Source organism: Thalia democratica, chromosome 7 (genome assembly GCF_965202585.1).
Source record: "Thalia democratica chromosome 7, ktThaDemo2.hap1.1, whole genome shotgun sequence".
Classification (NCBI taxonomy): domain Eukaryota; kingdom Metazoa; phylum Chordata; class Thaliacea; order Salpida; family Salpidae; genus Thalia; species Thalia democratica.
In genome coordinates, this window is record NC_139171.1 from 34,227,889 (window position 1) to 34,246,777 (window position 18,889).

The 18,889-nt window shown below is 27.5% G+C and overlaps 1 protein-coding gene across 1 annotated transcript; it reads left to right on the top strand.

Annotated features, from left to right (window-relative positions):
- The first annotated feature begins 5,203 nt into the window (after window positions 1–5,203).
- On the top strand, window positions 5,204–8,478 carry LOC145841027 (tubulin alpha-1A chain). The gene is made up of 5 exons (XM_082948385.1): window positions 5,204–5,300; window positions 5,606–5,828; window positions 6,542–6,843; window positions 7,010–7,241; window positions 7,824–8,478. The coding sequence occupies exons 1-5, from the start codon at window positions 5,298–5,300 to the stop codon at window positions 8,417–8,419; spliced, it is 1,356 nt and encodes a 451-aa protein (XP_082804511.1). The 5' UTR covers window positions 5,204–5,297; the 3' UTR covers window positions 8,420–8,478.
- The last annotated feature ends 10,411 nt before the right edge of the window (window positions 8,479–18,889 follow it).

Genomic DNA, 18,889 nt, shown 5'->3' on the forward strand with positions numbered 1-18,889 from the left:
CGCACCTGAGCTGTACGTGTTTTCTTATAAACAAAGAAAATGCTGCAGGAGCGCAACTAACTCATCAAATATTTATAACTGTGTATAAAGTTAGTGAATAATTAAAGAGTAAACTGAAACGGTTACCTCATTCAATGGTATATTACAATTTTTCAATCCCAATTTAAAAGTGTGTAATCTGTTGTAAAATCTTTAACAGTTTACAACGCTTTATTTAAATTCTTTTGAACAGAATTAAAACCAGAAAATTTAGGTATAAAGAGTTTAAAAAATATAAATCTAAATTGTTATCTAAAAACTTTTTTTGGTCCGTAATTTAACCTCATTATGCTTGAGCGTTTTATGAAATTATGTTGAAATTTCAACTTTGAGATTAAGCGTTTAATTTTTTTAATGAAAAAATTTAATTTGACTAACAACCATGTTTAATTTATATTTACTTTGTTGTATAGTACGATATTCAAGAAAAAAAGGAGCCTAACTGTTTGTCTTATATCTGTTTTCTGATTTAGACTTTTGATTAAAAAAGTAATACTTTTCTTAATATTATACAATTTCGTTTAAAGTTTAAAGTTCATAAAAAAATTCCAAACATGTTTATTTTATGTTTTAAATTCGACCAGAAAAAAAATAGTAATCTTTGTAATCATGAAGTAGCACATATGTAATGTAAAAAAGATAATATAAAAGTACTGAATAGAAATTTGTTTTAGAAGGTTGTCTTTCACAGTTGACCCAAACTGGGCTGAAATAAAAAAAATACTCATTTAATTAAACCTTGTAATAAAACGAAATTTTAAACATTTTCGAAAATCTAATTCTACTTAATTCTAAGGTATATCAATTTTATAAGGAGTGAAAATAATGTTTTTGAACAAAAATTATTAGACATAAAGTAAAGAGTTGTAAATCGATTGTTCTTTAAGCTAATTTTGTATTAAATTTACGTTTATTTAAACTCGAAAAGGGAGCAATTAGTTTATGAAGCAAAAGTATTTTAAATATTTTCGTATTGATCTAGCTTGTAGACATTTGTTATAATTAATATATCCTCTTATATAAAATACAACACACTATACTTAAGTTATTTTACAAAAATTATGGAGTATTTTCAACTAAATTTATACAAGAGTTTAAAAAAGGTGGTCCATAAAATTAATGTTTTCTAATTCAATATGTACTTCTCTAAGTTTGTTTTTATCAACTACCTTGCGCAAACTGACTTAGCTTCAGTTGTGTATGTTATACTTTTTAATATTGTTTAAACCGCTAAGTCAATAGAATCTTGGCTTTGTGATTAATGAAAAATTCTAAAATGATATAGCTTTTAAAGTTTCTTGTCGCGTGCCCGCCCACTTTCTAACTTTCAATAAATGAGTAAACAAACATTTAATTTTTTTTAAATATAGTTGTTATGTTTAGAAAAACGATATGATACTTTCGCTAAAATTTTAAAATAAGTAAATATTAAAAAAGAAGTTGAATTAAGAATTAAAAAAAAAACGAAATATCTGAAAAAAACTTATACTAATCAAATGTTATCTAACGAAAACAAACACAAAACTTTTATCTTTAGTAAATAATATAGTCATAAACAGTAATTTAAGAAAATAGTTTTACACTTACCATTGTAATAAGTTAGATCTATTAGTTTGTTTTTGATAAATGCTTTATAAAAACAAAAACTAAAATTGTTTATAAAACAGCTAAGTTAATACAATTTTATTTTGTTTTGATACACCATTTTAAATAATTCTATAACCAATTTTCAAAACTAGGTTTTACAAAACACGCTCTTTATTTAGTTTCTTTTACACTTAGTTTGTTATTTCCATAAACCTTACTAAATCACTAAGATAAAGTTTTCTTATAAATACCGTAACTTTTATACTTTGGTTTACTTAAAGGTTTTATCATACTACTTCTATCATCAGTCCACAAGCTTTCGGGAGATAAATACGTAATAAAAGTATAAAAAGTATAAGCTGTACCTGCTTCCTTAATAACAAAGACAACACTGCAGAAGCGTTATAAGCTCATCAAATATTTATAACTGCGTAGAAAAGTTAGTGAATAATTTAAGAGTAAACTGAAACGGTTACTTCATTCAATGATATATTACAAATTTTCAATCGACTATCACAAGTTAAAAGTGTGTAATCTGTTGTAAAGTTCTGTAACAGTTTACAAAGCTTTATTTAAATTCTTCTGAAGAGAAAATTTAGGTTAAAATTTTTTAAAAATATATATACACTATAAAATAGTAATAATAATTTTTTTGATGAGTATACATAAGATAAATTAATCACAAACTTTTATGTTGTTATAAAATTATTTTTCGGTTTTAAAAGATTGATAATCAAAATCTTATTAAAATTAGCCCACATTTAGACAAATTAAAATTTTTTTTAAGTATAAATTTTATATGACAAACAGAACGTTTAATTTTAGAAGTAATTTAAAAGATTTAAATACTATAATGTATAAATATAATATAATATAATACTATAATGTATTTTAGATGACTCTTATTGTGTTTTAGTTTTAGTCATTATATAAGTTTTTAAATAAATACTATAAAAATATCGAAAAAATTAGTTTGAAAAAACAGGTAAAATATAAACTCTATCTAACAAACTTGCATTTAATAATTTAGAATGATTTTCATTTGGTTTCGTAATGAACTATTAATATGAAAAAAAAAACTTGTCTTTTAATTAATAGATTTGTATTAAAACAATAGCATTAGATCAAAGAAAGTTCAAAATATGCTATAAAATATTTTTCGTACTGATTAGTTATAATTTTGATAACGTAAATATAATAAATATTCACAATTGCCAAAAATATAAAATTTGCCCTTCTTTTTTATTCACTTAGATAATTTCATTAAGTTTATTGCTCAGTGAACTTGTGAAATATTGACAAGTAGGTTACATGTTTTAATTTAGAAAATTCTGTTTAACCCAATTTATCTCTAACAGTTTAATTTGCAATGTAAATTTTTATTAATTAGTTTTCAAGTGTATAAGAATCTAAAAATATTTTTACAAAGGTCGGTTAACATTAGTAATAAAATAAAAGTTTTGTTTAAAAATTAAACGTAAGTTTTACAACTTTGTTTCAAACTACTTACTTAGTTAATTACTTAAACGCTATTTTAAGTGTTAAAATAACAGAAACAATATTTTTTTTTAAATATCGTAAGAGATGATATCTTGTTTTCTTTTTAGTTTTAATGTGTCATATACTTTTAATTTTATTGGCAAATATTGTGTAGAAAGCTTTGAAAATTTTTTCATGTATTTCAGTACTTTGACACTTGATAAGGTATAGTTATCAACTATTTTAATGTATAGTTTAAAATAAAAAACATTAATTTTATATAATGATTCTGAATTGTTTCAACAAGGTTTTCCATTTTTTAAGAACTGCTTTTAAAAGTCTTATTTATTTTAAAAGGAATAAAGAAAAACATCCAAAAATTTCATTTGGTATAAAGCGTGCTTCAGTAAATCATTTTGAACTAACTTGAGCTACTTTTTATGTAAAATAATGCAAAAACTTTTATGTTGAACTAACTAGAATGACTTTTCTAACAAGGAAAACTTTATATTTTTTTAGTTGCTATGTGGTAATAAATCAAAATTCTAAATTTTATACTTGTGTCAAATACAGTATAAAACGGAAAATAAACTAAAAATGAATAGAATCCAGTATTTAACTGTAAGAACGAATGTTTTGCTACTAGTCAGAAGACGGCCAAGACTGTGCAGCAAACAACATGATAAGTTTATTGCAGTTGTCTGTTTTTCTAACAGTTTTAAGTTATACATAACAAAGTTATTTTTATAAAGAAAAAAAAAGGGTTAAATAAGTTTGAAGAAATGAATTAAGATAAAATTTGTTTTGTTTGTTAATTAAAAAAGCAATATTAGATAAGTCATTTTAACTTTCATAGCAAATTATTTGTAAACAACTTTATTTTAGTCAAAAGTTTTAAAGTTCGATATTGGTTGAGGTTTTTTGTAGTTATATAGACTAAAGTATATAACATATTAACTTGTAAAGTTAACAGTAGTTTACTATATTATTTAATAACTAAAGATTCAAATGCTTGAGACTGTAATTTACTTTTAAATTATTAGAGTTGTTTTTATTATGTTTCTATTTTATAATTTACATAAACAGAGTTTTCTTTTAGGTAATTTAGACTAATTGCTGAAATTTTTTAAGCAGCGTTATCTTACTTAGCACAAAACTTAATTAATAATTCAAAATCTCTCTTTGAAAAATTTTGCGTGCGTTCAATAAAAATCTTGTTTGAAAAAACAGCTTTTATTGTTTAAATCTTTCCAACTAAAATTAAAGCTTTTACTTAATTACTTTTGAGTATATTTAAAGTAAAATGTGCAAACAAGACAGACAAAGTTATTTTTTGTAGAGCATAGTTTTTTAACCTTTTAATTATTTTAAAGCTAGTCGAAAATTGATAAGGTTATCAAAAAAGTTTTATAAATACTTAGTTTTAAATTTGACTATTTATCATTTATGAAAACTATAAATAAAGCTAAATTAATTAAAACCAGTTCGGTTTCTATAAGCAGTTGAATAATTTTTATAAATTCAACTGATTTTGACAAAAAAAAAGTGAACATGCTTATTTATAAAAATTAAAAAAAAAAATAAGTATTTAAATTTTTTTTACGTTTTTTAAGATATCGGACAAAAAAGTAATGTGTATATACTGGAAATTAATTAAATAAGGATTAAAAAAAAGTTATTAAAATAAAAACTATACACAAAAGTATCCACCACGGAAAAAGCGCAAAGAGTTTGCTTTAAAAGAAACGGACAAAGAAAAACTTCTTCAATGTTTAACTTGTTCAAGACCTTTTTGTAAACGAGGAAAAGCGCTTAATGACAAAAAAAAAAGCTCTACAGTTGCCAAGCTTTGAAAAGCCAACATGAGTGCTAAGCAAATAACATTCGAGCGTCTTTCAAACAATTGAACAAAAAATCCGTTACTGCGCTTCCCATCGCTGCGCTTATGTTTCGCCATGACAACACACTGCCTCGAGTGACGTCAACGAGCGTTGCTTGAGCAACGGAGCAACGGTTGTGAGTGTTTGTCCAATCACAGCAAAGCTTGTAAGAACGCGAATATATAAGCAAAGGCGGGCGTAGTTTTAGATTACTCTCGAAAAAAATTCAAGACGATAACTTAAAAGTCGACTTGCGAAATTCGTGAAAAAAAGCTTCTATACGTTCCAACTTTACTACTTTAAAAATAAAAAATGGTTAGTTTTAGTTACTAAATGTTTAGTATTTTTATCAAGTTCATGCACATTTATGTTGCTAGTTTTATTTACTAAATGTTTAGTATTTATTTTAAGTTCATGCACATTTATGTTTTAGTATTTTATTAAAAATTGACTCAAAAATGTTTTACTAAAAATGATAAGTTAGATTATAGTGTTTTAAAACTCGTTACTTAGTTTCCGAACAAAGATAAATCATTTAAAAAACAATTGTTAAAAAGTGTAAATAAAGTGTGTTTGAGTAAAAACATATAGTTTTTTTTTAATTTTTAATTACAATAAAGCGTGAATGTATCTCAATCCACGTCGGGCAAGCCGGTGTTCAGATCGGTAACGCTTGCTGGGAGCTGTACTGCTTAGAGCACGGCATTCAACCAGATGGTCAGATGCCAAGCGACAAGACGATCGGAGGTGGTGACGACTCTTTCAACACCTTTTTCAGCGAAACTGGCGCCGGAAAGCATGTGCCGAGAGCTGTTTTCGTCGACCTTGAGCCGACTGTTGTTGGTGAGTAAAAATTAGTGTATAGTAAACTATGGATAATTATACAAATGCAAGTAAACTCTAGTTTTAGGTTTTTTAAAACACACGTAATTAACTATGCGATAATTTACGTGATAATAAAAGCTATCTTCTTATAAGCTGTTGTACAACGGGTCGGTCTTTTTATGGGTACCATCTGCCCATAATTTAATGTGACGTCATGGAGGGGATGACGTAACTAAATAAAATTTTAGTTTTATTTGGTTTGTAAACATACAACAAAAAGTGGCTAGGCCTCTAAAGTGTTGAACTCAAGTTTATGTTTATGCAATGTAAACAATACTACCATAAACAAAACATTAAGTATTACATTAGTTATAGGTGTTAAGAATTTGCTTATAGTTAAGTTTATAAACGCTTACTTTTTTACAATAGCCAGATCACTAGAAAGTTTAGTGGGCCAATGTTTTGTTTCAAAGTATAATTTTGTTATAAAAATTGGTTATAATTTTTATACTTTGTATTTAATATTACCAATTTTTATCTTTAATTATTAAAAAAAAATTGTTTGAAATTTGAACAAAATTGCTTGAAAAATGAAGGAGTAAACAGATTTAAAGTGAAATAGTGCCTATAAAATAGTACCAATATAAAGTCCTACCGTTGTACAACTTTACATTGAATTAAATCAGAAGTACTGTTTAGTTTCAAAATTTATTACATGTTTTTAATAACAGACGAGGTACGAACCGGAACTTACCGTCAACTATTTCATCCTGAACAACTGATTACTGGAAAGGAAGATGCTGCCAACAACTACGCGAGAGGTCACTACACCATCGGAAAGGAAATTGTCGATCTTGTTTTGGACAGAATCCGCAAACTGGCTGATCAGTGCACTGGTCTACAAGGTTTCCTCATCTTCCACTCTTTTGGCGGAGGCACTGGGTCTGGTTTTACATCTTTGTTGATGGAGCGTCTCTCAGTCGATTACGGCAAGAAATCCAAGCTAGAGTTTTCGATCTACCCTGCCCCACAGGTTAACTATACAGCTGTTGACTTTTATTAAACAATAGTTTGCGTCATTTAAGTTTAAACGTACTATAATTTTAAAATAAAAACTTTAATTCTTATTATGAACTTTTTACTTTTTAAAATTTTGATCAATACAAATTTGCAATTTTAAAACCGATGTTTTTCATTAGATTTCGACTGCAGTCGTTGAACCGTACAACTCAATCTTGACGACCCACACCACTCTTGAACATTCCGACTGCGCCTTTATGGTTGACAATGAAGCCATTTACGACATCTGCCGACGCAACTTGGATATTGAAAGGCCCACCTACACAAACTTGAACAGGCTCATTGGTCAAATCGTTTCTTCCATCACTGCTTCCTTGAGATTCGATGGTGCTTTGAACGTCGATCTTACTGGTTATTTTTTTTATTAATATCTAATAAAGCTTTTTATAACAAAATATTTTTTAAACAAAAGAAATAATACAACATAAACTTTTTAATGACTTTTAGTAGTATAAGATTAAAACGAAATGTTATTGAATACATTGTATATTGAAAACGTTTCAAATATTAAAATTTAATGGAACAACGTAGGTTTACTTTGCTATTTTAGTAATACAGCTCTGCGTTGTAATCAAAGCAGCACAATGAAAAATCGTATTTCCATTTGTTAAAGGCAATAAAACAGTTGTCATAACACGAATACAATAGTATCATTACACTTTTTATAGTACTTTAGTTTAATTGACATCCAATGTTCACAGTGCTAAGGATATTGATTTTAGTAGAAATATTTTGAAAAATTTAATAACTAGATTACTCTAGAACTTTAACAACTTTTTATAGTTATTCAATATAAAGGACAGGACATACGATGTCTTACTGTGCTATTTTGGTAACTTTTTACAACTGTATACTTTTTTCTATACTGCACATCTAAATAGTCATTTAAAAATCATAGGAAAATATTTAACTTACCAGAACTTTTTTTTCTAGAGTTCCAAACTAACTTGGTGCCATATCCACGCATCCATTTCCCTCTCGCCACTTACGCTCCCGTGATTTCGGCTGAAAAAGCGTACCACGAACAGCTCTCTGTTGCTGAAATCACCAACGCTTGCTTCGAGCCAGCCAACCAGATGGTCAAGTGCGATCCTCGTCACGGAAAATACATGGCCTGTTGCATGTTGTACAGAGGAGATGTCGTACCAAAGGACGTCAACGCCGCCATTGCGACCATCAAGACGAAGAGGACCATCCAGTTTGTCGATTGGTGTCCAACCGGTTTCAAAGTCGGCATCAACTACCAGCCACCGACAGTTGTGCCGGGAGGTGACCTCGCCAAGGTCCAGCGCGCCGTTTGCATGTTGAGCAACACGACCGCCATAGCCGAGGCCTGGGCCCGTCTCGACCACAAGTTCGACTTGATGTACGCCAAACGCGCCTTCGTCCACTGGTATGTGGGTGAGGGTATGGAAGAAGGAGAGTTCTCTGAAGCTCGTGAAGATCTTGCAGCTCTCGAAAAGGATTACGAAGAGGTCGGAGTTGATTCCGTAGAAGGCGAAGGAGAAGAAGGGGAGGAAGAATACTAATTATTATTATTAGTGCTTATCTTTGCATGGTGCTTCGTGTAATTAATAAAATAATATTATTGCAAAGTGCGATGTTTTTGTATTTAGAACATACTAACTTAACATACGAATAATAACTGAATGTTTTTACAGTCTTTTTTTTTTCCAACAGCGTTTAAATTTGAAATTGAATAGCACATTTTCAATGTTTTTGCTAAAATGTTTATACATTTTAGACTATATTTTTTTACGCTTATCTTTATGTGTTAAAAGGATTGCATTCTTTATTACAATGTCTACTTCAGCCAACATCAGCTAAACTGTTTTAATTATTTCAATTAATCATGCAGAAAATTTAGGACTTTTTTTTACTTTTGCCAGTTAAGATCACAATTATGTTTCAGTCATTGAACTTTGAATTTTAATTCACAAAATTTTAGGTGTAGCACCCCTGCACTACTAGGCCACACCAATTTCAAGTAATACTTTTAATAAAAATTAAATTTAGACAGCTGAGTATTAATTTAAAATGATTCTACATAAAGGCTTTCCTGTGAAGTATTAAGTATCAGACAGATTTTTCTTTTGCAAATTGTGAGTACTCTTAAAGGTTCAACTTGTACAGTTTTGAATTTGATGTAGGAGTATGAAATTAATTTTTTTGTTTAAAATCTAAAATAGTGGGTAACTCAGCTTTACAGAGGTCTTACCAAACATAAGATGTTGTCAAGGGCGTTTAATAATTTATTTATTTATTACATCCACATGTTGTCATGTCATAAGTCTTATAATACTTAGTTATAATAAATATTACATTCATTACTAAGTTGGTAAAATGCTGATTAATCATGACTAAGCTGAAGCTTGATATAAGTGCTTGATATTTTCGACATGTAACAAAAACTCTTAAAAAAACACCAATTGTATTTTGCGATATCACAACGGTGCTAGTTACTTTGAGCGTACGAAAATTCGTCATGGTGTTGTACAGTAGTAGAGCTGGGACAACTTAAAACCTTTGGTAGCCAATAAAAACAAATAGTTTCACAAATTTTTTTTTTTTGATCTCATCAAAAATTCTTTTTAAACAACTTATCTTTACTTCAGTAAGCTAAATTATACATATTCCCTTTAAAATTAAGCTAATTTATTATTATGCAACGTAATGTAAGATAAAAGCTTTAGATTATTTAAAAATAGTAAAACACTTTAAACTATAATGATCAAAAACAGTACTAATTTAAGCTATTTTATTGAAACTTCAGTTTAAATTAGCATACAAATTATAAAACAAATAACAAAAAGTTGACTGTGGTATTTAATTACAAAAAGAACTATTGTAGACTTGTTTAATTTTTACCCTAACTAAATTATAGAAGTACTGTGATTTTTACTTTAGAACAAAATAAATCAAACAAAAAAAGACTGATTTAATAGCTTCAGTTTGTGAAACTTCATTTATGGCAAATTTTTAGACTTTATAAGCCTTAAAATAATCTTAGGGTCTTTTAGACTAAACCATTTATAAGTTAGTTACTGTAAAAAAGCACATTTTATACAAGTACTACACATTCCAGTCACTGATATAAGCTGATAGATTAAAAATATTTTTAAACTACGCGAACTCTAAAATCAGTACTATTTTATGTAAAAAGTAAGCTGTGCACATTAGTTTTTGAAAAATTTTAGAGGGATCAAGCACTGTTTTCTTATTTAGCTTATGAGCAAAATTTTTCTAATAAAACTTAAAAGAAAATTTTAAAGTAATCTATTATACATTTTATTTCACCTAAAAAATATAACCAAATGTATTGTAATACGAAATATTTTATAAACATAAAAGTAAATCTAAAATCTGTGTAATAAAAAAGTTAATCTTAAAACGACTTTCAAGAAACAATATTTTTCTTTATTTTGTTACTTTTCTATGTAAAAGAATTTCGGTTTGGTTAATGAACAGAAAAGGTTGAAGTCGATCAGTTCAAGTCTTTCTCGCAAACAAAAGTGTGAGTTGCGTCACAATATTCAGTCGTCACTCGCCACTCTGAGACGTCATTGGCGTACCTGTTGTATCTCAGGCATGTGTTGAAATCACTGTTCTCGTTCTTCACCCAAAAAGTATCAAACGTTTGTATTAATGGAGAAATGCCTCTTCTGTTTTAAATAAATAGTTGTTATAACATTCAGAGCTCAGCGTTGCTTTTAATTACAATGACTGTAGCTCTTTTATAACAAAATAGATTTGAAATTTAATTGAGATTTTATAAAAAAAAAAATTATTAAACACAAATCGTTAAGTTTTGTTAATTAATTACAAAATTTAAACTTACTTCACGCAAGGTAAACATACGAAATTTAGCAAAACCATTGTTTATTTTTTATTTAAAGAAAAAAAATCATCATAAATTGACTAACTCGAGGTTATGTATGGATCTTAAGTAGAAGACAGAGTGTTTGTCGTTTAAAATATATCTAGAATTTTTGAACTCGAAAAGAGTTTGAAAGCTAGCTACATCCCAGCCTTCGCCCAAACTTTTACAAGTTTTAACAGCAGCTGAATAAGTTGATCCTGTTTGCTTGTAATGGAAATAGTAAGTTTTATTCTTCGACCCATCTTCTACTACTCCTGGGTTTGTTTTGTTTATCAAATGCTCATCATCTTTTACGTAAAAGTCCCAATAGTACTCTATATTTATAAAGAATTTGTTAAAATGTACTACAAGCGATTTTAAATTGTTTAATATTTAATTAGTATGTTAACTTTTATTATTAAGTTACTGTGAAAATGTAATCAAATTTCTACAATATATGACTAGTACTTTAGAAACCGTTACACAACATTTATATGTAGTCTATAATCCAAATATTACTTGACTTAAGTACCAAAAACGGCTATTTTATTTTGAAAAATAAACATAATGGTATATAAAATGATTAACTACACTTTCTTATTTCAATTAAATGTTAACAGAAACTTAAAGGTTTTTTTTTTTACTTTATCAACAGCTTAAACCAACAAAATAAGTAGTTTGTTGTACGACTAACTATACAAAGCCTAGAAAATTTCTTTTAGCACGTAAAACTAAAAAGTTAAATTTTTTATACAAAACATACTTTAATTTCAAAATATAAGACGTTAAAGTTTATTTAACACAGCGATTCTTAACATGGGTTAAATTTACCCCTTGGTAAATTCCCTTATTTTAGGGGGTAAATTTTCTTATTTACAAGTTATGTAAATTAATTTTTATTGATTGTCGTTTTAGTTTAGATTTAAGTTTTTAACTGTAATTCTTTTAAGATTATTAAACTCTTTAAGTTTTTTGATTTTCTATATTTCATAAGCTTAGAATTCGAAAATTTTAAATTTCTTCCTCAAAACTAAACACTGTTTTATGAATTGGGGTTAATTTTCGTAATAACCTTCCAAAAAAGGGTAAAATATAAAAAAAAAGGTTAAGAACTGCTGATTTAACATAACTATAAACGATCAATACGTTTAAATTACACGTGCACTTGAGCGAACCCGGCTGCTTTATTCTACATATTGATAAAAAATATACATAAGGCATCAAGTCAGATTTTCGAATTCTTAAACTTTACAACGCTACCAGGTGAAGAACAACTCACCGCTGCAGAAGTCCCAGTCGCTACTGTACGACGCTCCGTAGTAACACCAGGGCCAATAGGACGTATCGTCCATCCACCCGTACTCTTGCACCGCTTTCTCAAACTCGATTTCTTCGGATCTTCTTCGGACCTTCACCCTGAAGTTCCTTGTGCACGAGCCCCACTCCTCGGGCTGGTACTTGTGGCTGTGGGTGTTGTACATGCCGAAGTCGCACTCGTTTCCGTCGAAAGTTTTCACTTTTCGGTTGGAGATGCCTGCGCGTTTCAAGCGTTTGAAAATATATAATTTTTAAATTCAACCAAAAGAAGTGTTGTTGTTATAGATTTAGATTGACATAAAACCTGCGAAAGCCCACAAAATAAAAAAAAAGAAAATTACTTTTGTTTTTAAAATAGCTTGTTAGCTTATTAGAAGTTATTTCAAAACAAAAACAACGTAAAAGTCGTTTTAAACATGAAGTTTTAAGTATAGTTTAATATTTGCTTATCACTAAATGCGAATAGTCTTTGAAAGTAAAATTTTAAGTATAAAGTTGCGTAAGTTCAGTCAAATATATAAAAACGGAGTTATTAATTGTTTTTAAAATTTAAAAAACAAAATTTTTATTCATGTATAAAAATTTATTTTGCTGAGTGCGAACTTTTCGTTTTTCATTTAAAACTGTTATAGTTAAAAAAATTTCTCATTTATTTGAAAATGTAACGAACATACAGTGTGTCAGTTATTCTTTGTTTTTGACTACATTGAAACATAAATGTTTTACAACTAGTTAATACTGTTAAACTTTTTTAAATTCAGTTTTGTTTTTAAAAAGGCAATATAACTAAATTTTTAAGTTTTAAAAATGTACCGCAAATTTTTTAAAATATGTTTTTATTCTATTTAACTTTAACAAACTTTATGTCGATTTATCTCTAAAAAGTATAAAGTAATTTTATTAAAGTTTACCTTTTTGGTAAAACAATTTTTTTTTGTAATCATAAAAATTACTTTTCAATTCAAAAGATATAATTTAAATAAATGTAAACTTTAATTTGCAATTGTTATCAAAACTTCTAGAGTACTAACCATTGTACTGTCCGCTTGAAAGTAAAATAAGAGCGGAAACCTGTTAATTGTAAGTTTTTAAAATTGAAAAATAAGTAAAATTTCTTACAAATTTAAGAAGAATCAAAACTTACAAATTTAAAACAATAACAAAACGAAATTTTATATGTCTATTTAATGTCATTTTATGTATCTTACCAAAAATATTAATAAAGTAGATTTCATCTCAGTGTTTTTTTTCGTATTGCATTTAGAAAATATTTCTTATTATATGCATGCTGAGTGCTCGTCACATCTTATATAGTTTGTTGTGTTTTTTATTATTTTCATCGTACAAAATGTTGTTTTTATCAATAAGCACTTTTTTGTAAAAATTATTTTTATCTACATATTGTGTTGTTTTTTCAAACATTTATTGAGTTTATTTGCACTAAAACATTGTGTTTATTATTTTAGTTTTCTTAGTTTAAACAAATTAATATCTTTTATTTTAATAACCTCATTAATCGTTTCATACAAGTTAAAAAGTTGCAATAGTTTATTCTAAAAACTAAACTAAACTTGTCTATTTTTTCCTACTTTATATCAGTTTCATAAATAAACAAAATGTTGTTAAATTATTTTAGTATTTTAACCTAAATAACATTCAGGACATTACAAGTAAAATTTTTTTATACATATTTATGAAGTTTAAAATTAATAATTACAACAAGTAAAATGTTATAAAAAAAAAAAGATACTTTTCAGTCGCTGAAAACTAAAATAATAAACTTAATAAAGTTTAAAAAGTATCTAATTTGTAGTTTAAACAAATTTAGATCGTATATTTGTTGTTTACAAATTATTTTCATTAATTTGATACGTTCGTTTGAAACGGGGAATTATCAAACAAAGTATGTTTTATGTATTTTAATTTAAGTATTCATAAACGCACTAAAAAAATTGATATCTACTCAAAATTTTATTTTTGGAAAAATTTCGATAAATTTCAAATTACAAGCGGTTCATATTCTGTATATAAAATCAAATAAATAACTTTTCAACTATGGAATGATAATTTTTCTTTCATTTTATTAAATATTTTATTTATCACTTCCTTAAAGTTAGAAAAAATAATATAATTTATTAACTATTTCTATTAAAAACTTGAATAATATGGGGAACTAGTTTTGTGGACAAAAAATAAACTTTAGCTATTAACATAGTAAGAAAGTGCATGGTTTTTTATTTCGGCTATACTTAGCAAAGTTGAGATGTTAGCATACAATGAACACCAAACCGAACTCTAAAACAACCAATGGCAGTCTTTGTGATGTTCTGTGACCCTATTACGTCTATTGATGTACCGGACCCACAATTTTGGTTATTGGACTATTACGTTTAGTGATGTACCGAACTTTTTTTTTTAAACTAGTATCCGGCCTTAACCGGATCCGGACTTTTTTTTCAAATTAGAATCCGGCCGGAACCGGATCCGGACTTTTTTTTCATATCAAGATCCGGCCGGATCCGGTAATCAGACAAAAATGGCAATATCCGGACGGATCCGGACCCAGATAGTGAGTTCGGTACATCACTAAATAAAAGTAATTTAAATAAACATAGAGCTTTATTCTGTTTTTTTTTAGATTATTTAAGTACTTAGATTTGTTTTATACTAAGGAGTTATAATACTTTTTTTATTGTATACTTTAAATAAACTAGTACAATAATGAATTATTAATTCCTTATTAGCCTTTTTATAGTATATCCTGAGTCTTTTTGCTTTAATAACGTTTTAGGCGCAGTTAAACTAATGAAAGAAGTTTAACTGATTAAATAAAGTGGTAAAGAGTAAACTATTACTTAATTTTTTTTTTATATTTAATAAAACTGCAAATTTAAAGTGGTTTTTTTTGACAATAATTACAGTTTAGAATTTATCGTATTTTTTATACTTTACTGAATAGCATACTTATTAAATTTAATCGAAAAAAGGTTATTTTTATTATTAAACATTTGTTTTATGAGAAATATATCAAGAGAATTAAACTAAAAATTTATTTAATTAATTAAATTTTTAAGCAAAATAAGAAATACTTTTTAGAAGACAAATTATACTTTGTATATTAGTCTTGTACCGTTTCATTTTATTAATCAAGTTATTGGAAATTTTTGTTTTCAATTCTTTTACAGGACATATGCTTTAGAGTAGAAGTGGGCAACGTTTTCAATCAACGGGTCGGATCCGGAAAAATTTAGTCTTTTGCGGGCCGGAGTATTTCGAATTAGTGATTTACCGGATCCAGTATCTAGAAACTAATTTTAAGTCGAGATACGGATGTGGTCGGATTCTAATGTAAATCAAAGTTTTGAATCCAGACGGAATCTAATTTTATGGATACAGTTAAAACTTTTTTAAATCATTCAAGTTCAAAAAAACTTTTTTAAGTCTGACAACTTAAGATGTAGATTAAGACATGTCAGATGTTTCAATAATGTCTATAAATAGAATTGACATTGTAATTGACAAAGGTACGTATGTAAAATATCGTACTTAAAAAAAACATTTTGCTTGGGGTAATTTTACAAAAAGATATTCCAACTAAGGTAGAAAAACACAAAATATTAGGACAAAATGGTGTATTTATCAGTACACACTAATTTAGAAAGTAATTTTTAGCATGTTTATGAAGTTAAATTCTTACAGTTTTGCTTTGTAAAACATGATACATAGTTTTATAAAAACTTTGTAATATTGACCCTTTGCGGGCCTGTAAATTCGCTCGCGGGCCGGTCATTTCCATCTGCGGGCCAGATCCCATTTAAGTTTTAAAAAACGCTCGGGGGCCGGTCATTTTCACTCTGCGGGCCGTACGTTGCCCATCCCTACTTTAGAGTTTAAAAATAAGGTCTGCTAACCTTATAGTTATCTTCTAACCTAGGAACTTATAAAAAGTTTAACAAAAATATTTTTATAAATGAAAATAAAAACATTCTAGCAAGCTTATTCTTATTTACCAAAATTTTTCATGAAAAATACTAAAACTAAAAACGCATTATCAATTTATTTGTTGATGTTTAAAAACGTTTAATGCTTTGATATAGATATATAAAAGTATTAACATTTATGAAAAAGCTTAAATAAATTGAGAAAGAAAGTAAGTGTTTTAACAAACTTTTTTCTTTTGCTTTATATACCTTAACTACTATTTGACCATACAAGCTAATAACAAAAAATAAAATAATTAGACTTAAAGAAAATCATGTTTTATATAAAAAAAGAATTAAATAAAATAGTTCAAGTTTTTCTCGCAAACATAAGTGTGCTTTGCATTACAATTAGTGGTCGTTACACGTCGATCGAAATTGTTTCTGTAATTATTTCTCTTGTATCTCAGGCATGTATTCATGTCATTATTTTCGTTTCTCACCCAAAAAGTATTCCAAGTTTGATCCAAAGGATAAATAGCTCTTCTGTTTATTTTAATAATTTATCTAGCAGTACCACAAGTTTATTAAATTGTGACATTGTATTGGTAACAAAAGTTTCACTTTACATAATTTTACTTTTTTATAAAATATAAATTTTTGATTTAAAAAGTAGTTAAGTCTAAAGTGTTTATGTTTTTAACTCTTAACAATGTATGTTAGAAATATCTAAGTAAAATTAAAAAGTACAAAACAATTACTAACTCAAGGTTATACACAGACTTTAAGTACACATTAGATTGTGTGTCATTTAATATTGATTTAAAAGTTGTAAACTCGAAAAGAGTTTGAAAGCTAGCCACATCTCATTCTCTGCCTAAACTTTTACAAGTTTTAACAGCAGTTGATTAAGTTTTTTCGTGGTAAGCGTAATTGAAAAGTTAAGTTTTTAGACTTAGAACAATCTTCCAGAACTAATTTAGTTAATTCCACAGTTATTTCGTTTATCAAGTACCCGTTATTTTCAACGTAGATTCCCAGTAGAAGTTTTTTTTTTTGATTTTTAGATTGAACAAAAGCCTTATGTAGTAAGTCAGTCACTTTGTAAAACTAAAAAACAGTATTGAAAACCAAATTTGTTCTCATACATAGTAATATGTGTACTGTGTTGCCAATTAAGAATTTATTACAATATTTTTTTATACTAAACTCTGTAAACAATTCAACTATCTATACTACTTCGATATAACTTTAAAAAAAATTAATAAAGGATAAAACTATATTGATGCCGCAACATAAAGTTTTTACTTTTACTACCACGTAAAATTTACTGCATATAAAACCAAAAACCTTCGCAGTAACTCCAGCTGTCTCCATAGTAACACCATGGGTGAGGTGAGGATTCTTCACACCACCAATAAAGCTCATAATATCTTTCTACATCTTTCTGTTGGTATTTTCTAGTGCAACCAGTCTGTTTCTCCGCAATATACTTATCTTCGTGGTAGTAGTAAGACTTGAAATTGCACAAGTTTACATTAAAGGTAAAAAAAATATAGATTTGAAATGCCTGTATAAAAATGTTGTAAAGAAATATTTCAAAATACAACCTTTAAAAAGCGTTTAGCTTATTAATTAGTTTCTAAATTTTATTTATTGAGAGTAAATGTAACACAAATTTTATACCTTAAATAATTGTTATGTAATAGGCTTGATTGTTGGAAGACAATGAGAAATTTTTACTTTAGGAAAGACAAACAAATAGACTTTTTTCTTTAAAAAAAAATTATTTGGCAAACTAAGTTTCGCTCAGAAAGCTCGTCAACGCTTAGAGTAAACAAAATAATTTCTGCTTTAAAAAATTATCGCGCAGGTCAAGTATTTTTTCATCTATGATATTGTAAACATACGAAAACGTCACAAAGAAAATAAATTATTGATGACGGTTGGATAAACTTTGTTGGTTCACTAAATGTCTTTTAAGTACAACGGTATTTAATTATTTTTTTCATTGTTTTAACCAGTATATCTTAAAAAATGTACACCAATTAAAAGTTTTCGGTTTTTATAAGTTTTCTTAGCAATTTTTACGTTTTTAAACTGATTTATATTTAAAAACTGCTTTGTTAAGCTAAACTTATTGTTTTTAAATCTTAATTAGTAGATCTACAGCTTAAGAGGTTATACATAACTTTTCTGCATACTAATTTTATTTTCTTATTGATGTCAACTTAACCATTTAACGTCAAATTTTATTTTACTCTCAATCATCTCAGTAGAAGTAAAAAAAAGTAGTATAAACAAACTTTTCCAGAAAGAAAAAGTAACAGCTCAAATGGTTCCACAAAAAATCTAATTTTAAACCTTGGGCAGGTGAGCAAATTGATAATTATGTTCAGTGCGTGATGTGGGAAGGGGGACGTGACAAATGGGCGAAATCACTGAAGCGAAACTGCTGCTTAGCAACCGGTTGTTTGGATCGGTAATCCCGCAAGCATTGTCGGGTAATCCCTGCGCTGACCAATCGCCCATAAACACGACTTAAATGTTGCAGTCTTCAACTAACAGACGAAAATATTCCTTATACTAGATGCAGTTTGAAAAAAGTCGTGGGGCTTGATTTTCTTCGTTTTTTACAAAAATTAGTGAACTAATTTTTTTTTATTTTCAACATACTTATTGTAGCCTTATACGAAAACTTTATAGAACCATTACAACTTGTGCTTCTAATTAAAAGTTCTTTTTTATAAGTTTATCTAAAAGTTACTTGGAAACTTTTTAAAGTTATCTTAGTTTTCATAACTTTTATTTTTTTAAGTATATGTCCATTAAATGTTCACAACACAGGTGTAATCGTTTAGTATATTTAACTGGTAGAAGGCATAACAAAAAAAATCTTTTTT